The sequence below is a fragment of the Rhinopithecus roxellana genome, chromosome 8 (assembly GCF_007565055.1).
Source record: "Rhinopithecus roxellana isolate Shanxi Qingling chromosome 8, ASM756505v1, whole genome shotgun sequence".
Taxonomy (NCBI): domain Eukaryota; kingdom Metazoa; phylum Chordata; class Mammalia; order Primates; family Cercopithecidae; genus Rhinopithecus; species Rhinopithecus roxellana.
In genome coordinates, this window is record NC_044556.1 from 39,979,432 (window position 1) to 40,006,306 (window position 26,875).

The following is a 26,875-nucleotide window of genomic DNA, read 5'->3' on the forward strand; positions in this document are numbered from 1 at the left end:
GTCATGCTCCCCAGTCTTCCCAGGGAGGAAATGCCAAAGCGACGTGTTTCAGAGAAAGCTTTGCGGTTTCTTTCATAGGCATATGAAAGGGCCCTTTCTTAAAAGGTAGGGAACTGCGTCTGAAGTCTGCGGGTCCCGTCTTCCCATTGTGAGGGATCCCCTCTCTGGGAGGTCGCAGGGCCCTTTTCTGGCCGCCTCTGTGTTGTGTGGGAGAGACTGTTTCCTGGCGCCTGGGCCTTCCTGTGGGGTCTGCAAGGTCCCCTCCCCTCGGGAGGTGGGACCCCGGGGCAGCGCCTCGCCCCGCAAATTCCGTTCTGCCTCACTGCGCGGAACTCGCGGGGGAAGCATGTACCAGCCCAGCGCCCTCTCGCGCCGCGTCACCCCCCAGCGTCTGCAGGACCCTGGCCCAGCAGCCAGCCGGCCCGCCACGAGCGTGCGTAACGTGCCCCCGCAGCGTGACGCACGGGCCGCGCCGGGGCGGATGCGCGGGATGCGTGTCGGGAGGAGCGCGCAGGGGGCGGAGTGCGGGCGGAAGTCGGCGTCTGCTGAAAGGAGAAAGGAAAGGGAGACGCGGCTGGGTGCGGCGAGGTGAGGCTGGGAACCGGCGGGAGGGCGCCTCCTCCTCCCCCGCCCTTTCTGCTGAGGATGGAAGTGACGACAGCAGCCGAGAAGGTCACTTCCTGCTGGGGTGGATGAGGAGGAGCCGGAGACGCCGCGGAGGAGACCGGACTGAAGACGGACCGTGCCGGGAAGAGGTGAGCCCCGGCCTCGCCTCGGCCGCCGGGCCGTCTGGGTCGGATCTGGGATCCCGGCGGGGATGGCGTCCCTGGGATCGGGGCCGGCCGCCGGGCCGCGTACCCAACCAGCTGGGCCTCACCCAGTACGGGGGGCGGGGGAGGGTGGGAGCCCGTGTCTGTCTGAGGGGCGACAGGGACCCAGGTCAGCGTTCATGCGGTGGCCCCGCGCAGCCCTGAGGCCACGGTTAAGGGAGGTCCAGCCCGGGAGGTGAATGGCAAGGAGGTTCTGGGGCCTGTGGAAGCCAGGACCCGGAGCTGCTGCGGGAAATCCGCAGCGCCAGACTGTGCATGCCTCACTCTTCGGGGAGTGGTCGCGATCAGAGGAAGGGCAGGGGTCCTGTGGTTTGCAGAGTTGAGACGAGTGGCCCTGCTTGGATGAAGTGTCCTTGCAGTGAATATGCGAAAGGCGTGCAGAGGCGCCTCAGGGCTCCTGGGAAAGGGACTTTTATGGGGAAAATTGGAGAGCTGGAGTGTCAAGAGAGGGCTTCCTTGTCAGGTCATTGTTGCAACGGGATTTGAACCTCAGAGTCGTGATGGTTGGAGGGAGTTCTGTGACAGGGTAAAAGGCCTCACGATCCGACAGCACATCCTAGGAGTTAAGAGTCCAGGGCAGCTTCCTGGAGCAGTGGGGAAATTCGTGTTTTTCCTCCCTCATTGTCACTAAGATGGAAGAGGAAGCTCCTGCCTCAGCCCCGGTGCCTTGTTATTGTATATCTCGTGTGTGTGTGTGTGTGTGTGTGTGTGTGTGTGTGTGTGTTTTCCTTGTCTGTCTTCTCCTTCCTTTGGGATGTTTATCTTGTCCTCGGCCGCTAGTAGTTCTGTAGACTGACACTGGCTGGTCTCCTTAATGTGTTTGGTGAGAAAAAATATTCAAAAGATCTAGAGGAATCCTAGGTTAGGTGAGATTTCCAAGATAAGGAATTTGTCCCTACCCGGGGGCCACTTAGGCACCTGCATTCTCTCGATTCCTGCTAATGTGGATGCTAAGGGCCTGTCATCCACCCTGGGGAACTGCGAGGGTAGATCTGCTCTCTCCTGCCTCCATGTCCCTCTGGCAGTTTCACCCCTCCCTCCTTTTTGCTAAGTGATTGACACAAAGCTGCTTGCTGGGAGGAACAGGAAATTTATTGAGGAACTGTAAATCTGGATGGAATGAATTCAAATCGCAGCAAGACTCCCTCCACTCACTGGCCAGAAGGGCTTCAGAAATGCCTGCTTTTCACCCCTTCCTGTTAAATGGAGAAAATGTATAATTTTTCTCAAAAACTTTTTAGGAGTTTGTGTGTGTTTTTTGTATAGAGTAAGTGTACATATGATGTGTTTACTTCCTATATCCCAGGGTATTTTTCAAGGAGGAGGGAGCAGTTTCTGACTGGGAAGAATCTTCCTTCTCCCATCTCACATAATTCAGCAAAATAAATCAAAATCAGATGTTCATTCTTGAGTGGGAATCAGATGGATTTGGGTTTTTTTCACCCTTTAAACTGGTACATCTGGGTGAACTCAGGCTTGTGTATCTTGGCATGTGGGCTTGTCTAGTAATAGAAGACAAACTGTTTGACTTGTTTGGGCTGCATTTTTGGACCCATTTCACTGTACCCTCCTTTTTTATTTTTATTTTTGTACATTTGAAGGGTTGGTCAGGAGGAGGAAAGCAAATATTAAAGATAGTGTTTACACTTTGTGGTTTAAAGTCAGGTGAGAGATAATTACGACTTTTGAAGCTGATGACCTGAGGCCCATCATTTGATAATTTGGGGAGTAGCAGTTTGGAGGTGACATGTTTGAAAGAAAGAGAGTTGCATAAGGAAAGAACAGGGGAAAGGAAGTTTGGGGAAAGACTGCCAGAAAACTTTGACAGGATACTAAATAAAATAGCATCTTAGAGTAATTGTGTGGCTTGTGTCTCTCAGCAGGAGGGTGAAAATGAAAGCCGGCTGTAGCATCGTGGAAAAGCCAGAAGGAGGTGGAGGTGAGCAGAAGTTAATCATCTCTGATGTACCTGGAAGGTCCCTCAGTGGTTCCTGTTCTCTCAACTTGAGCTCTGTTCACAAATGTCAGACCATGACTGACAGCCTCTTGGCTAGGTGGATACTGGCAGGACAGTTGTAGGCTTGTTTCCTATGGATGTATATTTAACATGTCTGGTCACCACACCCATATCCCAAGCTTTGGAGTCTCTTTGCTGTTAGAGACACAGTTCCAACCTTAGGGAAAAGGAATTTTCAGCTGTATTTTCCTAAAACATTAGTTTATCTTTCCTGTTTGTTCCCTTTAGCACTTTCATGTCCTCATAGAAAGTAGGTGTGAGATTTAGTAATGTATGAAATGGTAAGATTAGGACATCTGGTTGCTGCTGCCCAACTCTTATCAGATTTAATGATTGCCACAAGGATAGGTGACTTCTCTCTGCTTTCCTCTCCCCATTGTGGTTAGGCCCAGCTGACTGAGAGTACTTACAGCATGTTTGCAAAGCACTCTAGATTCAGAGCAGTGGAATGTGCAGTTGGGGTTGCTGGTATGTATGTACCTAGCTCTTAACTAGCTTAATCTTGACCTTCTCACATGAAAGGGTATCAGTTTCCTGATTGGGCCTACAAAACAGAGTCGTCCCCAGGCTCCCGGCAGATCCAGCTGTGGCACTTCATCCTGGAGCTGCTGCAGAAGGAAGAGTTCCGCCATGTCATCGCCTGGCAGCAGGGAGAGTACGGGGAATTTGTCATCAAGGATCCAGATGAGGTGGCCCGCCTCTGGGGCCGCAGGAAATGTAAACCACAGATGAATTATGACAAGCTGAGCCGGGCCCTCAGGTAAGGGAAAGGATTCTCAAATCTGTGTTAACAGATTGGAAGGAGACTAAGCTGTTTGGTGAATGCTAGATAAAAGGGTATCAGGTAATAAAAGACTACACTATCTTAGTGAATAATGTGTCACTTTAAAGTGGGAGTAGAAGAGCTGTTGAATGTGAGTAGCATAGGCACAGGAGGAGAAAAGGCGTATCTTTGGTTATATGTAGGAGGGGATTCCAATGTGGCTGGCACTGGATCCTGACAGACAGCCGATTCTGCTCTGTAGTGGGCGAGAGTATATGGTGAAGCATGGATTGGAGCTCATTTATAATCCAAAAGATTAATTTAGACTTCTCTATTAGAATCTGTCAGAATTTCTTTCTTTGGGCTCTCCTGGAAGAAACTTAGAAAAGGATGAAGCAAGTCACGGGAGGAAGATTCAATGATACTGACCTATCTATTCAGGAACTGTGTCTGTGAGCTCAAGTTGTCCATAGTCTGCTGCAACATGTCTAAAGATTGATCACTATAAGTTTTCTCAGGTTCTTTTTTCCCCTTGTCGGTCTTAAATTTCATAGCCCGTTAGCCCTCAAGGGGCTAGAAGGTAGTTTATGACCTCTGCTACTGCATAGATGTAAGACTAAAGGTTCCAGATAATTAAAGTTCTCCTGTCCTGAAATGTACAATCTGTGCAGTGGCTTTGCTGTATTCTTTCACATCCCTTTGAGTCTTTGAAGGTGAAGCAGGCCACACTAGCTGCTGTTTTCCAGATCAGGGCATGCCATTGTTTGACCTGCCACCATAAACCAGTTCTACATTCCTTTGTCTATCTTTTGAGCTTAGGCCTCCAGACTAACCACATCAGGTCTGCTTAGTGACTTGTCTGCCCCCACCTGGGCAAGACCAAAAAGAGAAACTAAGCAGTTAGTGACATGCAGTGCAACCGGAAGGAAATGGACTATAGAATTGAAATTGTAGAGAGATGGAGAAGAAAATGTTTGGGGCTAGGATAGGTGTTCAGAATCTTAAAGTGAAGTTGTCTTTGTAAACCTCTCGGCAAAAACTGGAGCTGAGTTGAAAATTGAGTAAGAAAATTAAGCTCTTAGGTCTCCTAGATCTACCTGGAGGGCCAGGCTGCAAAAGATTGGTAGTGATTTTTGTAATACTTAAGAGCAAGAATTGTTGGTCTCAGTGGCTACCTAAGTGTATTGAAAGCTGTCAGTAGCTACAAGATAAATTGACATGCATTCCTGTTTTTACAGATACTATTACAACAAGAGGATCCTTCATAAAACGAAAGGGAAAAGATTTACCTATAAATTTAACTTCAACAAACTGGTGATGCCCAACTACCCGTTCATCAACATTCGGTCAAGTGGTAAGATACAAACTCTCTTGGTAGGGAATGAATTTTGCATTGAAAAGAATTTTTAAAACTCCAAATCTAAGACATAACATGTTTAGGAAGATTTTAGAAACACTAAAATAATGTGATCCTTTGGATTACCTCAATGTTCTCGCTCAAGTCATCTCACTCATAGAGTTACAGGCTGTGCAGTATCAAGATAGATTTCTTTGGTTTATTTGGTTGGTTCCCTTTTCTGCATATTGTTTGTAATCTCCTAGATACTATTACACTGTCTTGTTTGGGAATGATGTTTCATAGGTTTGTGATGATCTTTAAGTTCAGGACTCAGTTTTAACACCCAGCCCAATGGTTCTTTCATAGATGGGAACCTGTTTCTACAAACACTTCCGATTTTCTGTGAAACTAGCATGCTCTCCCTTATCAAGTGAATATCATCAAAACCACAGCATCCTTGATCAGAGAAGGGGGAGGTTCACATGTTTACAGTGAAAAGCAGTGTCTTTGATCTGCACCAGCAAATCCTCAGAGAAAAAGATTCTGGGGTTACTTGACCTTCTCTCCTGTTAAGTGCAGTAGGGCTTCCCCTCCTGACTTTCCTAGTTATAGCTTTCCATCACAGCTCCCCACATTCTCTCTTGATGTTGAAAGCAGTCTCTCAAAAGACTTTGTTGTTGTGTGGTTTTTTGTTTGTGATTTTTTTCCGTATGCAAATCATACTCCTGCCCAAGAAAATACAGTAGTTCCCCTTTATCTGAGCAGTATATGCTCTAAGACCCCTAGTAGATTCTCAAACCACAGATAGTACCAAACTCCATTCTTATATATGATTTTTCTTCCCTTAACCCCACTCGTATGTATCTGTGATAAAGTTGAATTTATAAATGAGGCACAGTAAGAGATTAATGACAATAATAAAATAGAAAAATTATAACAATATGCTGTAATAAAATTATGTGAATGTGGTCTTTCTCAAAATATCTTTGTGTACTGTGCAGACCTGTTTTCAGACCTCTGTGGGTAACTAAAACAGTGGAAAGCAAAACCTCAGATAAGAAAGGACTACTGTAGATTGTATTTAACTGTTTTCTGACCAGTCCATCAGTAAGTACTCTGTCATTGTGGCCTTGTATGCTAAGGCAAAGAATGCTGATCATGCAGTAATACAACTTCTCAGAAAAGCTGGAAGAAACCTGAAAAATTAGTGGGGGTGTGGCTGAGAGAACATAATGTTGAGATCCATTGCAGATATGTAATTACTACACAACAAGTTAGGGCAGTTTTAGCTTGACTCTGCTGTCATTACAGTTTCATCTCTCCTTCTGTAACCACTCCCTCCTGTCCCTGGGGCATGCATTTAAAAAAAAAAAAAAAAAAAAAAAAAAAGTGGTATTGGAATGCATCTCTCTAATTACAACCTGTTTTCTTTCCTTGTGCCTGAGGGAGAGGCGTTAGGAAATCAGACCTGTTCTAGCCACTCAAATCTTGCTTCCTCTATTTCTCACTCTTGCCCCTTCCTTGTATGCCTAGAGGAATTGGGAATCTAGATGTATATACCAACAATTTTAAAGAATTTGTTGGTTTTTATACCCCTTCACCCCACTCCCAAAAAAGTGTTTCATTCATCTTGTTCTTCTGTCTTTTACCCTTTTTATCTATTGAAAATCCAGAACTTCAGCCACTTGGATAACCTGGAATGAGGCATTCATCAGCCCTGGGAAATAATGTGGTTTTCCAGGGCAAGGAAACCTGGATCCTCACTCTGGGAAGAATCCGATCTAGAAACTTAACAGTAGTGGCCCAGCACACCTGTTCTGCCTGAAGGCAATTGAACCAACTTTGATCTTTAACCCGAGCTCAAGATCCTAATCAAAAAGCCACAAGAGGCCAGGCCAGGTGGCTCACTCCTATAGTCCCAACACTCTGGGAGGCCAAGGCCAGTGGATCACTTGAGGTCAGGAGTTCAAGACTAGCCGGGCCAACGTGGTGAAACCCCCATCTCTACTAAAAATACAAAAAATACAGGTGGCAGTCACCTATAGTCCCAGCTACTCAGGAGGCCAAGGCAGGAGAATCACTTGAACCCGGGAGGTAGAGGTTGCAGTGAGCTGAGATCATGCCACTATACTCCAGCCTGGGCGACAGCGAGGCTCAGTCTCAAAATGTCCATTTCTTTTAGTACATCTATCTATACTACCTGGTTGCTCACATCCTAGATATAGACAACTCCAAAGAACTAGTGTCATTAGTTTATAAAGAACTTTTTGACCAGAAAGGCCAAATGTTGTTTAAGATTAACTTTATGATAACAAAGGAATGTAACATTTATTGAACATCTACTTTATGGAGGTACTTTTGCTTAGTAGTTATGTGAATTATCTCATTCAACTCTTCAACCCAGTAAGGTGAATGTCTTGATATCCACATTTTACAAACGATAAAATTAGGAAAACGACAGCAAAGTTAAAGACTGATCAGGGTAGGTTGAATAGTTATCTATTGAACAGTTCCTCGGGAAACAATTCCTGAGAGATTGAGCTATTGAAATCTAGCTCTTATTTAATAGATCATATATTCCTCCTCTAGATTGGGATTCATTTGTTCAACAGATAATGGGAGTTCTTTACCTCAAGGAACTTAGAATTTAGCAGGAGAGATAAGATATGCCGGCTTTAATGCAATGTGAAATGTGATAAGTACCCTAAATAGAGCTGTGTGGATATAGATCCTGGAGGCCAGTGAGATCATGTCTACAAGGTGGGTTGATAAGAGTTGGGGTATTCTGGTCTGTGTATTTTATCATGAAAAGCATCCTATATAATACATTATTAAAATATTTTCTTATATTTGCGTAAGAAACATTGGAAAGATACAGAAGATACTGTCAGGATCGGGGCAGGACAGACCAGTTAGGGATGGACTTGATACCTCGCAGTCTATGCCTCTCTACTCCCAACAACCCCAGTTTTTTTTTTTTTTATTTTGGAAAACTCCAAACCTATAGGAATATTGGAAAAAGGACAGTAAACACCCATATATCCTTTATCTAGTTTCACTAATGGTTAATATTGTAGCCACATTTGCTTTATCTCTTTCTATTTATATATACTTTTTAAATCTTTTGAGATTAAGTTGCAGACATCATGACATTTCGTCCCTGTGTACTTCAGCTTGTATTTCCCAGGAACAAGGACATTCTCCTCCGTAACCACAATAACATTACCACACCCAGGATGTTTAATATTGATATAATGCTGTTATCTAATACATAGTCCATATTTGAATGATCGTTGTCTTTTTATGGTTTAATTTTTGTACCATGATTAATAAAAAAATTATTTTAACAATGACATGCAATTTGCTATGCTTGGTACTATTCTAAGGGCTTTACAAATATTAACTCTTAATCCTCATAACAATAGGCCCTGTTCTGACCTATGTTACAGGTAAGGAAAGTGAGGCACAGACAGGTAAGCTGTCCAGAGGCACATAACTAGTAAGTGGTAGGACCAAGATTTGAACCTAGGCGAAGACTTTATGAATTCCATTTTGCCAGAGGGGGTCAAAGATTCCAGTGTGCTACTTGTACTAAGCTACAAGGTAGAAGGTGCCAGAACTGAGATTCAGAGCCAGTTTTTTTCAACCCCAGTACTTGAATTTCATGGTGACTTCATGGAGGTGGTCTTATAAAGCAATGATATTCAAACTTTCTTTTTTAGCAGCAAACTTTCTTTCTAAGCAAAACCTTAGGTTTGATATATCAACATATAAAAGTAGGGCTACTCCATTTAATCAGAGGTAAGAGTTCCAGAATGCTACCTTCCCAGTATTGCTTCTAGTCTCACCTCCCATTACGCCACCTAAATGCATTAGGAAAATACTGCTTATTATGTCTCCTTTACAGTATACCTTAACATAGGTAAAGACTGAGATTCCTCCAGTTTATTATTATTAGTTTTTTTAATAAAAAACTAGATTTTGGGCCAGGCACGGTGGCTCACGCCTATAATCCCTGCACTTTGGGAGGCGGAGGTGGGTGGATCATGACGTCAGGTGTTTGAGACCAGCCTGACCAATACGGTGAAACCCCATCTCTACTAAAAATACAAAAATCGGCCAGTCACGGTGGCGCGCACCTGTAGTCCCAGCTACTTGGGAGGCTGAGGCAGAAGAATTGCTTGATTCTGGGAGTTGGAGGTTGCAGTGAGCCGAGATCGCCCCACTGCACTCCAGCCTGGGTGACAGAGCAAGATTCTGTCTCAAAAAAACAAAACAACATCAAAAAAACTAGATTGAATCGAGCATTTCTAAATTGCTTAGGAGACAGGACCTTTTCCTGCACATTGGAAAGATACAGAAGATACTCTCAGGATCGGGGCAGGACATACTTCATTCTTCTGAGTACATAGAAGTGGCTTTTTGCTTTTGAGTAGATGTACTCTTAATTAAACGTCAAGATCCAAAAGAATCAAAAAGGGTAGAATTGTAGCCACTGTAACTGGCTAGTAGAAGAATACATTTGGCCTGGGACCCTCTTGGCTCTACTCAAATCATTTGCAAGGTCATCCCTCTGTTCTTCCTAATTTTAAGATGAAATCAGTGGCTTTATTTTTTTTTTTCAATCTGTGATTTTGTTTTTAATTATCTTAAGTTTTATAATCATGCATAATTTTTAAATGTGTATATTTCCTCTACTTAATTCCTTTTAAGTTGGCAAAAGCACCATTTCCAATCACAAATACATAGCAGTTCTACAGTGTTATGTTTCTGAATGGCTGTTTAAAGACAATCCCAAATTATAACTTAGTCTGAATTAGATAGTAAAGAATTAATAAGTATCTGATCCTATAGAATACCTATAAAATGTGAGAAATGTTAAATCTTTATTTGATATTACACATAAACCCACTAAAATGCCTTTCAATAAGTAAAAGGAATCATTTTAGATACAGAGAATTCTAATTAGATTGGCTATTGTTAAGGCCAAAAATATAAAGTAGACATTGCTACCTTATATTCATCCCTTGCCTTGAAGAGGCAAATGAACATAAAACACTGGTGAATCTTGCTTGGTTCTCAGACAGTGAAGGAATTTCCCCAGTATTTAAATAGATTCACATAACCAGTTATGTAAATCTAAATATAAAACCATTCTCCAATAGGTTTTAAGATGGCATTCATCATCTTTGTGAAAAATTGAACATTACTAATGAAGTCCAGTCATATATTTAGAAGGGGTAAACAGTGATAGAGAGCATTTACTAAATCGGAATTACTATTAAAATTCCAAAAGCCAAACATACTCATCTAACCTCAAGTCAGTCTTAATTAAATCAGGACTGCCCAACAAAAATAATTCTGTCAGTCATTCATGATGTGGATTCTGGTTTTTGAGATCTGTTAAATTATGGTACATGTAAAAAAGTCATAAGGCTTCTGTTTTGTAATAATGGCAGTGTCCCATTATTACCCATTAGTAGTTTTTTTGAGATAAGCTATCAAGTCTACCCTTTTCTGCCTCTTCTTAACGTTGGCAAAGATCATTTTTGTTCCAGGGATGTACTTTTTGGCATTCTCCAAATACTCCATCAGTGTTCTTATTGGCATCTGTGTAAGAGAATCCAGTGGCCTGACCTGTCTTCCACCCAAAGAGACACGGAGATTAGGCCCAGTCTCGTGCTTGCCTCCCTTTTCCACAGTGTGACATTGGGCACGCTTCTGAACACAAATCTTCTTGCCTTTCTCAACATCACCCATATTTAATTCTCTTTTTCATCACTGACGCTATGAAGGTTCCTGCTCGGAAGCCAGACGTCCTGCCCTCTCAGTCAGACGCTTAAAAAAAAAAAAAAGGCCTGCAGAACAGTTTTCTGTGGAACATTAGTTTAGGAAATGAGGCTCTGTCATAGTGTTATTCAGTCACATGTACCTAGAAAGCTACAGTCTTACAAATACCAGCAGACTCCAGAGTATGCTAAACCAAGAGGAGAAGGCACCAGCTGATGGGAAGCAGTTCCTAACCATACCATATCTGTGTGCCTTTTTTGTTTCCACTTATAGATCACTATACTTTTGCTTAAAATTTTGGGGTTTTTTTTCTATTTTTTTTCTTCTCCCTTTTTCCTTCTTCCTTATTCATCTTTGCCTCAGAACCCTGCTGACACTATTTTAGAAGCTGCTGACACTTCCCAGGAACCCACAGGTTCCTGAGGCCTCAGAAGACATACCTTTTTCATGTCTCATCAGGAGGACCACTGAGGGAAGTTGAGAACCATGAGCCACTAAAGTTGACATGGGCTGGGCGCAGTGGCTCACACCTGTAATCCCAGCACTTTGAGAGGCTGAAGCGAGTGGATCATTTGAGGCCAGGAATTTGAGATCAGCCTGGCCAACATGGTGAAACCCGGTCTTTACTAAAAACAATAATAATTAGCTGGGCATGGTGGCCCATGCCTGTAATCCCAGCTACTCCAGAGGCTGAGGCACGAGAATCACTTGAACCCAGGAGGTGGAGGTTGCATTGAGCCAAGATGGTGCCAGTGCACTCCAGCCTGGGCAACAGAGCGAAATCCTGTCTCAGAGAAGAAGAGAAAAAGTAGACATAAATAGCACAGTATATGTTATCACTTAGAGCTTTACATTTTAGTAAGCAAACTTGGGAGAAGGAATAGTAGGTCCTGGATTTTCTCCCAGCCTCTTTAATGTTTAAAAGCAGGTTGCAAATGGAGATCATTCGGTAGAATTTGTTAGAGGAATGTAGATTTGGAGAGATTGAAAAATATTTGAATCTCTGTGAAGTAGTGATTGTATATCAGGAATGATAAAACACTTGGCAATAAGAACTTACCTTAACAAATGTGTAGCCTTTTTAAAAATTAAGCTGTTTTTACTAAAATAAAACAGCTTAAATAAACAGTTTTTACTAAAATAAAACAGACCCTGTACTGTGTATGTCAGGTACAGGGTCTTTGAGTTTTTAAGGCATTACTTTACATGCATGTCATTTCCAGTTTTGTTGATTTGTTTTTTGGTTTGGTTTGGTTTGGTTTGCTTGCTTTTTATATGTGGCCAAGCAGTGCATCCAGGAATGGGGCCTTGGCCCAAGCAGAGCTTCTTTGAAGGTACAGGCAGCCAGAGCAGCTCTGTCCCCTCCCCACATCCCATCTTGAAATATATCTTTATTCCAACAAGGAAAAATGTGATAGCATGTGGGTAGTCTAGGCAGTGAGTAAACATCAGATGTCCTCTTGTAGCAAATATCTATATGTTGTTATTATTTTCTATCTTAAATGTTCTTGAATGTTTATATTTCAGTAAACCTCTACCTCGTCACACACACACACGAATATATATATATGGCCAAAATTACGGAAATAAGACTATTTGCAGAGCTAAAAATTGAAACAGGTAATATATACACAATATTTAGAGTTGCAGAGAAGGCTCTTGTACCCATTCATTCCTTCCACTTAATATTTATTGTGTACTTCCTAATTGTTAAGCCCTGAACGCGAGGTGTACAGTTGTGAACAATAGGAAGTCCCTGCCATGTGGAATTTAGGTTTTAGAATATGGATAAGCAATTACAATGTTTTTGACAGTAAGGAGTACTGTGAAGACAGTAAAGAGCCTAGAAAAGGATGACAAATTGAGTAGAAGCAGCTGAACAGTAGTTACTAGGAAGTTGGAGAACTATGGGATTCAGTCCAGTTGGAATGATTGTTTCCTATTACTACTAAATATTTTGCACTTAGTTAGCGTAAGTGATGATAATGAATGAGCAGTCCTCTGATAGAGACTTTTGTATTTTCCACCATCACAGGTGTGGTTCCTCAGAGTGCGCCACCAGTGCCAACAGCCTCTTCCCGGTTCCATTTCCCACCTCTGGACACCCATTCTCCAACCAGTGATGTGCAGCCGGGACGGTTCTCTGCTAGCTCCCTAACTGCTTCTGGCCAGGAGTCCAGTAATGGTACTGATAGAAAGGCTGAGCTTTCAGAGCTGGAGGATGGCTCAGCTGCTGACTGGCGCCGGGGTGTGGATCCCATGTCCTCCAGGAATGCCATTGGTGGAGGAGGGATTGGCCATCAGAAACGCAAGCCTGACATAATGCTTCCTCTGTTTGCTAGGCCAGGGATGTACCCTGACCCCCACAGTCCCTTCGCTGTTTCTCCAATCCCTGGCCGCGGAGGTGTCCTTAATGTCCCCATTTCACCAGCCCTCTCCCTGACTCCCACCATCTTCTCCTATAGCCCATCACCAGGCCTGAGTCCTTTCACCAGCAGCAGCTGCTTCTCCTTCAACCCTGAGGAAATGAAACACTACCTTCATTCTCAAGCTTGTTCTGTGTTCAACTACCATCTGAGTCCTCGGACTTTTCCCCGTTACCCGGGGCTCATGGTTCCACCACTGCAGTGCCAGATGCATCCTGAGGAGTCAACTCAGTTCTCCATCAAGCTGCAGCCCCCACCAGTTGGGCGGAAGAACCGGGAGAGGGTTGAGAGCAGCGAGGAGTCAGCACCAGTCACCGTGCCCACCATGGCTTCTATTCCCCCAAGAATCAAGGTGGAACCTGCCTCTGAAAAGGATCCTGAGAGCCTCAGGCAGTCGGCACGAGGGAAGGAGGAGCACACTCAAGAAGAGGGCACTGTGCCAAGCCGGACCGTTGAGGAGGAAAAAGGCACCATCTTTGCCCGTCCTGCACCACCCATCTGGCCCTCTGTGCCCATTAGCACCCCAAGTGAAGAACCTCTGGAGGTGACTGAAGATGGTGAGGACAGGCCTGGCAAAGAGCCCACTGCACCTGAGAAGAAAGAAGATGCCCTGATGCCCCCCAAGCTTCGGTTGAAGCGGCGCTGGAATGATGACCCTGAAGCCCGAGAGCTGAGCAAGAGTGGCAAGTTCCTCTGGAATGGGTCAGGACCCCAGAGCTTGGCAACAGCAGCAGCTGATGCTTAGAACTGGAAGTGGATTAGGAGCTGTTTATACTATAATCAAATACATACATGTATTTATGTAGCAAGAGTTCAGGGTAGGGGGGAGGGAGTTAAACCGGTTTGATCATTCTGGGGGCATAGACTTGCATTTTTATGTTTTGGGGATGGGATGGGGTTATCTTCTGTTGTAAATTAGGTGGGATATGAACACACTTATTTTCCTGGTGAGTAGGACACAGGGAGGGTATTGAACTCAAAGGAGAAGGAGCCTCTATTTCCTGTTGAGGCTTACACTTTCTGACAAGGAAACTCCCAAAAGGCCAAGATACTTTTTGGTCCCATGATAGTTCAGGTTCCAGACTTTTCTTTTCTATTGTATTTATATGTGGAAAGCCATTAATGAATTTATTTTGCTCCAAGAGATATACATAAAAGGGAAAAGGGCATGGTTGGGAGGTTGGGCAGTAAGACACCATTAATACTAAGTATTTTGCCTGAAATGCTTCTTTATATTATTTCAGGGGAGGAATAAGATAATCTCAGACTTACTGGGGTGGGGCTTGGGGAATGTTCAGATGTTACTCTTTTTCTTCTTCCCTTTTTTGTTTTTTTGGATTGGTGGTGTTTGGCATTTTTTTCTTTTCCTTTTTAAAGAAAATGTTTTCAGGAAACATGAACAAACATACTGCCAGTTATAGTGGGACTGGGAAGGCACAGGAGCTGGCAGCCTCTCAGCTGCATAGTTGAGACAGCAAGCCCTGCTGTGAGCTTCTCAGACTTTTCACCTACTTCACCTATTAAGAAGCCATGAGGAGTTGTAAACTCTTGTTCAGGGAAGAAAAGAGGGCAGGAGGAAGTAACCCAATGCCTTTAAAAACAAAACAAATGAAAAAAAAATATTCATTTTTGCTTTTCTATTGTGGGTTTGGGGAGCCAAACCAAAGTGTGACTGTGAGCAGATTCACTGAGAGGCGTGACAACATTATTGAAGAGGTCTTTCCATTATGTCTGGTTCTCTTATTTTCTTAAGTCAAGCCTTAACTATGAACATACTTTAAGATGATACGGGTCTGTCACCATAAACCTGTAAAGGGCATGGACAGCTTTTCAGATAATCCAGGAATGTTGAGACATGGCTAAGTTTCTAGCTGATATTTAGTCATTCCCTCTTGATATTGTTGGGATGGGTAGCCAAAAGGCAGGCTTGTGGGAGTTAAGAGCCGATGATACCTGGAAACATGGAAGGTAGCTGGGGGTACAAGTGGATGTTTGTTGAGACTGAAGAAAGAGGTGGAAAGAAGATACAGAAGGCAACCAGATGCCAAACGGCCTGGCATGAATGAAAGAGTTGGCATCTGTCCTGTTGTGGTGTTCCCATTCTTGCCATACCCATTTGCCCAGATCGTTCTGATTCTCATGTTCAATTGACTATCCCACATGAGACTCCAGTTTGTAGGCAGTGAGGAATTGTTTCTTCCCGGGAAATTCCCTTCCAACAACTTCAGAGGAATGGGAAAGTATTCATCTTACGTGAAGCAAAGGAGCCTGGACTAGGGGCAGAGAGAAAGAAGCAGCAGCTCACCTTCTATGTGTGTGCACGTGTGCCTATGTTGTGTACATCAGTACCTGACTGTGGCTCAGATCTGCGTAGCAGCAGGGAGAGAAGAAGTCACTCCATATCTGATGAGAGGAAGGGTGGCACAGGGATGGTGTCTACAATTAGAGACATTCCTGACTCCACCTTAGCCTAAACAAACTATATACTGAGTAACATTTGAGGGTTGTCTTTTAATCGTGGGGGGTGTTTTTTCCTTTTTAGACTACATTGCTTAGACAAGAGAGGGAGGGACTCAGAAAAGGTTAGCGTGGTGAGGGAGACAGTAGATGGCCTGGGATGACTTGAGTCCATCATACTATTGTTTGGCAGGTGTCCTCCCCCTTGTTTGATTCAAATTCCATGGAGTGACCTGCCTTTCCCCAGGAACGGGAGTGAGAGAGTGGTCCCCAGCAACTCAGGCTGCACAGGGCTCCCCGTTCAGGCTGCCTTTGGTGGTTGTGCTTTTGTAAGTTTCTTTCTCTGCACTTCGACTTACCTCTGAATCAGAAAGCAAGCCCAGCAGGTGAATGAGGGATGTCTGCTTGGCATTGCCCAATCTAACCAGGGAGGCTGACTGGCCACCCACAGTCCGCTAGAGGGGAGAGCCAGCAGGTGTTGGTATGAACTCAGGAATAGAAACACGAGGCCTTTTTAAATAAGAGGGAGAAGAATCCATGATGCATACCTGTAACCCCCTAGAACCCAAGTGCCAGAATCAATTCCTAGATGCTGCTTCTGTTTGAACAAAACATCACTGCTTTTACACTTGAAAAACAACACACTCGAAAAATGTTCAACTCCATGAAAAATATTTTTTGGCTTTAAGAAATTGTTTGGTGTTTAACTGTTTCCTTTGATTGCCATTCCACCAGTAAATTGTTGGTTGATTTGCACTGCACACTGGGGTTGGGGTTGGTGGGGGAGGGTCCTCATACAGAGCCGAACTTGGGGTTGCTCAGGAAGTGAACCAGGGAATGTGGAGGTCATTGACATTGCCTGGGACAAAAGAGTGGGAGATAGTTTTTCTCCCCTCAGCCCACTCCTGGTAGCACCTGTCGCCAGCCTGGTACAAAGCCAGGCCTTTCTCTTCTGTGAGCATCTCATCACTGTCCAGCAGCAGGTGGAAAAAGGGGGGAAACAACCAGACCTATTTTTTCTCCCCCATTTTTTCCAAATTTTGCTGTGCCAAATGTTTAAAATTTTGCAAATATAAATCTATTGAAATTTCATTAATCAAGAGCTTCTTCGTGTAAAGTTTGCTTTTTTAGCTATAGAAAAAGAAAACAGTAAGTATCTCTTAAGGGCATCCAGCCTTGCTGAGCTCACCTTTTTTCCTGAAGAATGGGTAAGAGTGAAATATTTAATATAAACATTTCACCAAGTCCCTTCACCCTAATTTTGAAGCTGCATTAAACCCAACTCACTAACACAGGGATTGCACCCTAGTCCTATGTGGGCCAAGAAACTTTCAGAAGCATTAAAAAAATAGTTGAAATATATCACTTCTCACGAAGTGGGTAGAGTCAGTTGGCTGTTTGTCCCTTGTTTTTTATTTATTCCATAATTAATTTTTGTGCTTTTTGTTTGGTAAACAGTAATGGAACGTACATTTTTATTTTGTTTAGAAGACAACTTTGATTCAGTCTTTGAAGAACTGTTCCATTCTTGGTTTCTTCTTAGGGGGAAAAAAGTTACCAGTTAATTTGTTTTGAGGTATTTAAGCATTCTTTGAGTTATAGAATTGTGATGCAGGGATTTGTGAATGAGACATTTACATGTGAACGGTGACTTCACTAGTTACCTGCTTAAGCAAAGTGTGTATATGTACATAAAATGTAAGTAATCTTAACTCCATTGTGCAGTGCCTTTTAGATGTTCCGCTTTCTATAAAGTCTTCAAATTTTTGCATATATATTATATATATGATGTAATGTTATAGAAATATATGTATAATATACATATTTTTTTCCAGGGGTATCTGATAGCTCTGTATTTTGTTATGGAAGTTGAAAGAAAAAAGTATTTTACCTCAGAAATTAAAGTTAAATAAAAAAATACTTTTAAGTAATGTTTGCTGAGAGTTGGTTTTGTTGTTCATCATACACTGTGCTGGGGTGGTCACGCCAGAGAATTTGCCAAGTCTGTCCTCGCTCACCCACCCTTATGCTTTTTTATTCCTATTGTACAGGTACCAACATAGTAAGGAAATAGGTTCTTAACAGTTCTGGAGATTTTCCATTTTCTTGAGTGAATGGCTGCTACCAGGTAAAACTAACTGAAGCCAGAGACCCAAGTTAGGTGGAAATCTCTATCTCAAGATTATTGTGAAGATTCTTTAAGAGTACATGTCAAAGCCAGACACAAAAGACCACACATTGCCTGATTCCATTTACATGAAGTGTCCAGAATGGGCAAATCTGTAGAGACTGAGCACACATTAGTGGTTGCTAGGGTAAAGTGGGGAGTAACCATTAACAAGTCAGATTTCGTTTTTAGGGTGATGAAAATGTTCAGAACTTAGTGATAGTTGGACAACTATTTGAATATAGCAAAAACTACTGAATGACAATCACTCCGAAAGGGTGAATTTTGTGGCATGTAAATTATATCTCAGTAAAGATGGTTTCATTGGGTGTTTTGGGGTTTAAGTACAAAACACCTTTTTTAAGGGCAAACCAGTACTAGGGAAACAGTATTTCCCAGTAGATGACAAGAATCCAGAGGGGTAGGAGAGGATAATGGTGGAGTACTGAATATCATATAACACACTTTCAGAAAAATGGTGCCAGACAGTAATCTCATTTCACCCGTGGGAGATAGGCAAAGTGACTTTCTGGGGGGGGGTCCCAATATGCCAGGTGTTCAATTTGGCATCTATTAAAGGGCACTGTGAGTAGTTGGGGAAGGCTGGAATTGAATGGTGAGGGATGTGGCTGAAGAGTCCGACTGGGATGGATTAGGAAGGATTGCATTTTATTCTAGCAATGGCCATCCCTGGTATTTCACAAAAGAGTGGGCTGAGCCAGGGAGGACCATTGAAGGACATTGCCCTAAGAAACTAACTACCCTGTCAGTATATCTGCTCAAAAAGACAACTCATTTAGGTGAGAAAAAGTAAAAGTGATGGGCTGACTGGTCGACGTCCCGAAGTAACCAAGTCAAGAAACTGGGTATGGGCTTGGATGAGACCCTCCAACTGGGAGAGCCTCCTGCTTCTCTTCCCTCCTCATTGCTGAAAGCAAAAGAAAACCTGTTTTACGAATGAACTTGCACATAGTTTTGAGACCAGAATCCCAGACACCTGGTTCTGCCAGCCTAAGTTGGCCACTCAGTGCTTAGAATTGGATGGTGATGAGTTGAATTCTGAGCAAAGAAGGAAAACAGTGACAGCATTTGGAAAAGAAGTAAGGAAAGAGATGAGGCCTGGAGGGTGAGGACAAAGGGGAAAGGTAAGCCTCAGAGCCCTTCATGGTGAGTTAGGGAATAACCAACTCACCATGATTTCCCTGTTAACAGTCTTTAGCAGCTCGGCAGGCCCTTTATAACCTGGGCCCTGATTTCCCTTCCAGCCTCATCCTTCACCACACACCCATGCGGACACACTCTCTCCCATACTACACAAAGCCTAAGCTGCGCCCAGTGCGAATACAACAGTTGCCCTGTGCCAGGACTGACTTGTATCAACTCATTTAAGCCTCATGACAGCCCATTGAGGTAGGAGCTATGTTTATTACCATTTTACTGTGGGAACACTGAGTATCAGAGGAGCTAACTGGCTTGCCCAGGATTCACGCCCCAGTTCTGTGCTCATAACCACTCTGCTGCAAGGCCTCTCTGCCATGCTGACAAACTGCCCATTGGCTCTGTCCCTTCTGCCTGGAACACCCTTCTTTCCCCCACTTCACCAGACAATTTTTACATCTTACCATGCAACATCCAACTCAGATGTCACCGCCTCCATGGCCTTTCCTGGAAGGTCAGGGGGCACTCCTGCGTGTCCTATCACAGCCCTCACCACACTGTGTTGTCATTGCCTGCTTGTCTGGCTTTTCACAGAACAGTCAAGAAGCTGCAGGCCAGCGCAGGGTTCAATTCAACGGCCTTTCTCCAGTGCCTAGCACGCTGCCTGGAGCCTGAGGATGCTTGATAAATGTTTAACAAGTGAATAACAAGAGATGTATGAAGGAGGTGTGACTGTTGGAATAGAAGATGCAGGTTTGGAATAAAGATGAGCAAAGGGATGAGGGGAGAGTGACATGGGTATAGTGTCAAGCTCCCAGCCCCAGTGTAGGGGCCACCTGCCCGAGGAGCTACACCTTGAGGCCCCTGTTCGATCACAACCTTCTTCTACCCTCCTGGCCCCTGTGTCTACCATGGCTCCCTGCCTCTCCTCTATCTTCAGCCTCTCTCCTACCCTCTATCTGCAACTGTACTCCCTCCTCCCTTCCTTCAACCCTGACTCCCCTCAGAATACACACAGGATATATTTGTGGGGTGTTGATCTACCCAAGCAGAATGTGCAGAGAAAAATGAACTGAAATTATAGAGAACCCTCCCACTAAGGGTGCTCCTCTGGCCTCCCAGTTTCCATGACACCTATAATCCTGAAGAGCCCCACCTGGGCTTTCCCTTCCTGCCCCCTCCCTAGAATTCAGGCAGACTCACTAATTCCAACTTCACTCACCTACCTCTTGTTCCCACCCCCAAAAAAAAGAAAAAGGAAGAGGATGAGCAGGAGGACAGCAGGAAACCCCAAGGAGGCCTGCTGTTTCCCACGTGTCCCTGCACCTCTCCTCTCCCAGGCTGGCTGTGCTGCCTCCCTGGGGAAGGGAGAGGCTCTGGAACTGGCTCAAATCCCATAGTCCCACCCCTGCCACTTACTGCCTGTGAGGCCTCAGGTGGGCTATGGAACTTCTCTGTGCCTCAGTTTCCCTATGTTTTAGGGCTGTTTCAAGGATTAAATGATGCACATAAAGCATTTAGTGAAGTGACCACAATGTTTAAGTGAGGTCCCACTCCATCATCATGGTTATTTTACTCTACGGCTTTGTGACTTCACATCGGCTTTTTTTGGTACCACCATCCCTGTCTGACAGATGAGGCAAGTGAGGCCCGGAGCGGGTGGCCTATCCTAATGATTCAAACCGAGGTCTCCTGACTCCAGATCACATACTTTCCCCACTGCTTTAAATCTCTGAGGCGAGGATGGAGACAGTTGTAAGCAACGTCTAAGAATCAGACATGCAGAATAGGAAGAGGAGGGGGAAGGCCCAAACTTAAGTGTTTCTCCAGGTGTCAGGCCACGTGTCCCAGTCTGGAGTGTTGAGACCCTGGCAAGAACACAGCAGGAGGGGGAACAAGCACCTGTGAGCAGGCCCAGGGGAGGGTCCCCTCAGCTCTGGTCAAACAGGCTCCAGGGGACTGACAGAGGAAGGAGAAAGATCAAAGATCAAAGCCTTCCCAGAATGCAGGTGAGCCTATCTGGCTCCCCCGTGACTGACAGTGGAGGCTGGGCCCGGGTTGATACAGAGATGGGGCGGAATTGGGGGTGGGGGGTCCCCCTCTCTGTCTCCAGACCCCTGGCTCCAGTATCTGGGATCTGGTCTAGAGACAATGGAGAGTGGGCCGTGAGCCCTGCAGAGGCAGCCAAAACAAGAAGTGAAAGTCTGGGACCCGGTGGCAGCAGGCCTTTCTAGCTTGTCTCAGTTCTATCAGGTTGTCAACTCCAGCCCACCTTCAGCCCAAAGCCTGGTCTAGGAGACAGTCCAAGCCTTACAACCTGGGTCCCAGAGAGCTAAGGGCCAGTGAAGGGAGAAGCCACTGACCTCTCACCTGGAGTCCTTCAGGGCATCACCAGGGAGGGGAAGACAGAAGGACCCCTCTCTCCAGGGGGCAGAGGTCAGCACCAGATTCTGGCTGCAGGGGAGGGACTCTGTTACAGAGAGTCATTAGGCCTGCCTTCTGTTTTTTCCCAGGGTCTCTCAAAGAGAAGCATGAACAGATGATGACAGGGAGGGTGGTCAATCTGGTGAGTGTTCCAGAATTTAAGTGTCTTCTTTGTATCACTTCTGCCCCCTCCATAACTAACTGGAAGTGAAGGGGAAACTGAGGTATGTAGGCATCAATCTACCTTCAGAATAAAACAGGTATGGAAAGTTTGTTTTTATTCTGCCACTTGTAGCCCAGCCGGAAGAAGTCTTCATCCGCACGTGTTGAAAAATGTTGCCTCTCTGCTAACCAACTCCTCCTCCCCCATGTTAAAAGTAACAGTGAACATCTATATGTTCTTGTCACTTGTGTTAACTAACTTGATCCACAAAATCACCTTCTGTGGAGAGTACTATTATTATGCCCATTTTGCAGATGAGGTTTAGTGAATTGCCCAAGTTCAACACAGCTAGTGAGTAACCCAACCAGGACTCACAGAGTGTTCCTGACTCCAAAGTTCATGTCTTTTCTCAAATACCTCTCTGCCTCTCAGTGGTGATACAGACAGCTGGAAGGAGGGGTCGGGCATTGAGCTGCTTTAAAGAGGCCCTTGATTTCTCTAAGGAACTTTGTGGAGTCATTGCCAGTTTGAGCTCCCCTGGAACAATCTCAAGGCCCAGAGACGGAGACTCATACACATGTTCAGGCAGTCATTCATTACATGAAACAAACATTTGCTGAAGGACTGCTGGATGCCAGGCGGTGGCTGGGAGACATGGGAGGTCCCTGCTCCCTGGGGCCAAGCAAGCCAATATAATGAACTGAACTACAAGGCAGACTGCGGCCAGGTAACAATAGTCATTCATTCATTCATCCAACGTTTCCGAGTGCCTGCTGGATACCAGGCCCAGTTCTGTAGTCATAAAGTCAAATCAACACACTCCTGACCAGCCAGGAGCTTCCAGTCCAGCAGTGACGGAGGACGGAGTAAATCGGGAGCTGTGATCCTACTTTGTGCTCTTTCCACATGCTTCAGCCTTGCTTTTCAACACCAAGCAAGCTGTCACTTTTCTGGTCGCCAAAGAATTTTCAGTACTCACTTCAGCCGGCAGGAACTCAGGTGTTCCTACAATACTGGGAAAGTTGTCCTTCTCCCCCAGTCCCCTTCTGAAAAAGCCACAGCCCCAAGATCCCCTTCCAAACACCAGCAGTCCCCAGATGGACAAGTGCCCTTCACTGTGGGGACTGTCGCCTTTGCATCAGCAGGAACCAGGGGCCTCCTCCCAGCTCCCCGCCCCCAGAGCCCAGCTCAGCCCATGCCTAGCATGTCATCAATGCTTCATAAATGGCATGATAGGTTGTATTACCAATAACACAGTGGAATAAGAAGCGCAGCTGTCTCTCCAGTCAGGTCTGGCCGATGGGGGAAGACTTGGTCCCTGCAAACCTAGTTCTTTTCCTGGTGTAGGGAGCGAGACCACCTCCCCACACCTGCCCCCAGGACACAGATGTGGGCAGCTGGCTCTCCAGCTGGCATGAGCTGCAGCCCCAGTGTGTGCATTGGGGTATGGAGCAGGAGAGGGGGCATCAATTCAGTGGGGCTGTTGAGAGAGTGGGATCAGTTTGGGAAGGAAGAAGAGGGACATGAGTGAGGGGAGTTGAGGTGGGAGTTGAGTAGGGGTGGCAGTCTGAGCACAGACTGGGGGCTGGGAGGAGCAGGGGGTTACCTTGGGGGATGGGAGTGCAGAGGTGGAGGTGGAAGGCAGACCTAGAGATGAATTCCCAAAGGAGGGGACTGGAGCAAGTGGAGGAGGGACAGCAGCTGGGGTGGGCAGGGGAGCAGGGCCGAGAGCAGGGAGCACCCACCCCCCAGCCTCCTGCCCATGGTATTGATCTGCTAGATTACTCAATTTCACCCGTATTGATCAGGTAATTGCTTTATCTTGGTTCTCATTTGAGCTCTGCATTCTCCTGGCTTCCCCTTCTCTCTCTCTTGTTTTTTCCTATCAACCTGACACAGGGCTCCTTAACTCAGAATATATATGAAGTTTGGTTAGCCTGCCCTGGGTTGGTGTTTGGGGAAGGGGAAGCGGGTGGGAGGGAGGGAGAGACCTGCCTCCCCTCGGAGCCCCTGAGTTATCCTCTCCCAAGAAATCCTTCCTGGCTCCAGATAGTGGAAATATCTGCCCATCCCAGTTTCTCAGAGGTCTGGAAAAGAACAGGGGAAATAGAATCCAGGGTTGACCTCAAACCCAAGAGGCCTAGAGCCTCAGCCTCTATGTGCTCTTTTCACCATGCCCCGATCCTGTGCCCCCAGCTCCCATGCCTGGCTGTTGGCCAGCCCTCATGAAGTCTGAAGAGCATCCAACCCTCTTACTGCTCTTCTGGGGCCCCTGGAACTGAGCACCATGCCCGTTGGGTTCTGCCTGTCTGCACCCCTGTGCATGTATTCTTCCCACCCAGCTCCCTCACTCTCCCATCCCTTACCATTCTCCAAGAGCCCCCAACCCCTAGTGCTCAGGCCACACACCTGGCCTTCACCTGGAGGAAGGAGGACTTGGAAAGGGGACTCAGCCCCTTCTCCAGGGCCCCCCAGTCCAAAGAAGGAGATGTAGTTCCTCCAGGAAGCTCGTCATCTGAGAGGCAACAGCTCCTGGCTCCCTGAAGCCCCCAGTCTGAGGGAAGAGACAAGAGCCATGTGAGGACCAGCCAAGAGCACTACACAAAAGATCAAATGGGAAGTCCCCAAGGGAGAGTCAACAGGGTGGGATCCTGGCAAGATTCAGTTCTCTCACCGTCTTCCAGAACACAGCCCTAGACCAGCTCACAGACCAGTAGCACAGAGAGGCAGAGAGTACATACTGAAATTGTCATTCTCAAAGGGTATCACAATGAGACCAGGGCAGCCAGTGCCCCAGCCCAGGTGAGGCTCTTCAAGGCCAAGGAGACGGGCCCACCTGGAGCCACGTTCCTTTCTAGCACACACTCTGGGTCTCTGGCACCCTGCAATTCCCTGTCCAAATGACAGGAGCCCCATCCAGGAGTGCACGAGCCTCTGCCTGGGCACATCCTCCTGAGAGGGAGCGGTGTTCTGTTTCCACTCCCGCATAGGCCTCTGCAAATGTCAGGAGCAGGCCAGGCCGTACAGATTTTTAGTACTGGGGCTCTGTTTTCAAAACTTCTACTGAGAACTCAGTTTATAAAACAGATTTTTAAAACCTTGTGTGACCTCCAAAGTTCAAATCTTCATGACTATGACAACCTCTCAAACTCCTCAAAGGCTCCAAAGGGCAATGGCAGGGCAATTTGAAAGACGCTGCCTTGAGACAAAACAGCAAGGGACAGCAGAGGCTGGAGGCCCCTCCGCTGGAGCCAGCTTGTGTCTGACTTACCAGAGGCTTCTGTAGGAATGAGAGCTGCAGGAGCTCACCTGTGAGGCCCAGTGCAGGAGACCCCAGGGAAGACAGGAGCAGGAAGGATTAGAGGGATGGGGCTGAGAGAATGCACAGCCAGAGAACCAAAAGGGCCTGTCTGTCACTCACTCCAGGAGAGGAGGATGGCTAAAGCACTCCGGAGCAGGTGCAAAGCTGCGAGTTTAGTCAAGACACATTTCCTGAGGGGCCACGATGTGCCAGGCACTGAGATGGGATTGGGAATTCCATGGTAAACATGATGAAGGCTCCAACCCTCCTGCTGGAGTTCAGAGACTCTGGGAGACCATAAACAAGCTCTCCCTCCCCAAAGCCTCCTGACCTCCGCGCCCATCACCCAGGGCCATCCAGGGCCCAGTCTGTCCTCTTTGGGGGAGGTGGCCCACCAAACAGAGAGAGGGAAGGACACAGAGCCAGATACCCTCACACTGCGCGCTGAGGGATTTCCCATCTCTGAGCCATGCGGGAATGTGCACTGAGGGAGTCCCATCTCTGAGCCATGCGGGAATGCGCGCTGAGGGAGTCCCATCTCTGAGCCATGCGGGAATGCGCGCTGAGGGAGTCCCATCTCTGAGCCATGCGGGAATGCGCGCTGAGGGAGTCCCATCTCTGAGCCATGCGGGAATGCGCGCTGAGGGAGTCCCATCTCTGAGCCATGCGGGAATGCGCGCTGAGGGAGTCCCATCTCTGAGCCATGCGGGAATGCGCGCTGAGGGAGTCCCATCTCTGAGCCATGCGGGAATGCGCGCTGAGGGAGTCCCATCTCTGAGCCATGCGGGAATGCGCGCTGAGGGAGTCCCATCTCTGAGCCATGCGGGAATGCGCGCTGAGGGAGTCCCATCTCTGAGCCATGCTCTCATTCCCGCCCAGTAGGAAGACAGAGAGAGCGGCGTGGGGTGTGGATGAGGGTGGGAGCCCCACAGGTGCTCTGTCTGGGTGCACCCCACCAGCCACGGGCAGGCAGGCATGAGCCATGAGCAGCCACGCGCAGGCAAGCACCCTCTCTGCTGCTGTGCCCTGCAGAGCCCAGCACGACTTCCCTCTAGAGTTCTGCAGGGCGGGGGACAACCCATCTCTTTTCCTTCCTGTGTTAGTTTCCAGAGTCCCCTCTGTGCCCTGGGGAAGTTCCCACTTTGATCTAACTATCATTCCTCCTGCTGCTCTCACAGCCTTTTTTTCCCCTAGTTCCTCCTCCATTCAAATGTCTCAACCTTTCCATCTACTCCTTCCACTCTCCTCACCCTACCGGTCTTCCATTCTTCTTTCCCTGACACCCGCACTGCCATTCACTTTGGCCTTCTCACGTCCATGCCTGGAAGGAGGGGGAATAATTTGCCCTGTTTTTCTGAGACTGTTCCAGTTTTAGCACTGAAAGTACTGCATCTGGGGAACCTGTCAGTCCCAGGCAAAGCAGGACAGTGAAGCACCCACCTGGAAGGTAGGACATTGCTTGAGGTCCAGCTCAAGGGGCCAGGTTGGGGCAGGGTTTTGGTGCCAGTACTGAGAGGCCAACAGCATTTTCCCACAAGTACAGGGGACAAAGACAGTCATAGCCCCCAGCACACACACACACACAGACACCCCCGCACAGTCTCCGAAACAAAGCACAGCCCACGCACCCAGAGCAGACACCCCCAGAAACATGGGCTCACACACTCAGATTCACACACAACAAGCCCAGATTCACACACCCACATTCTCAGAGATAGGTGTGCATGGACACAGGCACACACAGCCCACCAACACACACTGGAAACACAAAAACTGACACAAACACCTACGCACAAAAATACGTGGTTGCAGAGACATCCAGCCACGAACACACGAATCCTGAGACATACAGACGCACACCTGCTAACAGAGACAGACAGACACGCATTCAGACTCCCACACGGAGGCACATATGGAGAGACGTCTTTCTATAGACCCAGGAGTACAAAGACGCCTTCACCTGCACCCACAGGGTGAGCTGATCAACAAATTCCAGAGCTTTTCTCTGTTCTGACTTGGAAATAGCCCCAGGGTTTGGGA

General features: G+C 46.4%; 1 protein-coding gene across 3 annotated transcripts; it reads left to right on the forward strand.

Moving 5' to 3' along the window:
- The first annotated feature begins 479 nt into the window (after positions 1-479).
- ETV3 (ETS variant transcription factor 3) lies at positions 480-17,553 on the forward strand. Of its 3 annotated transcripts, none has more exons than XM_010381267.1 (5): positions 480-755; positions 2,711-2,769; positions 3,370-3,607; positions 4,849-4,964; positions 12,775-17,553. In XM_010381267.1, the coding sequence occupies exons 2-5, from the start codon at positions 2,724-2,726 to the stop codon at positions 13,908-13,910; spliced, it is 1,536 nt and encodes a 511-aa protein (XP_010379569.1). In that variant the 5' UTR covers positions 480-755; positions 2,711-2,723; the 3' UTR covers positions 13,911-17,553. The 3 variants fall into 3 exon arrangements, with proteins under 3 accessions (XP_010379569.1, XP_010379570.1, XP_030792316.1); XM_010381268.2 differs by lacking the exon at positions 12,775-17,553 and adding an exon at positions 5,316-5,886; XM_030936456.1 differs by having other exon boundaries at positions 491-755; positions 2,714-2,769.
- The last annotated feature ends 9,322 nt before the right edge of the window (positions 17,554-26,875 follow it).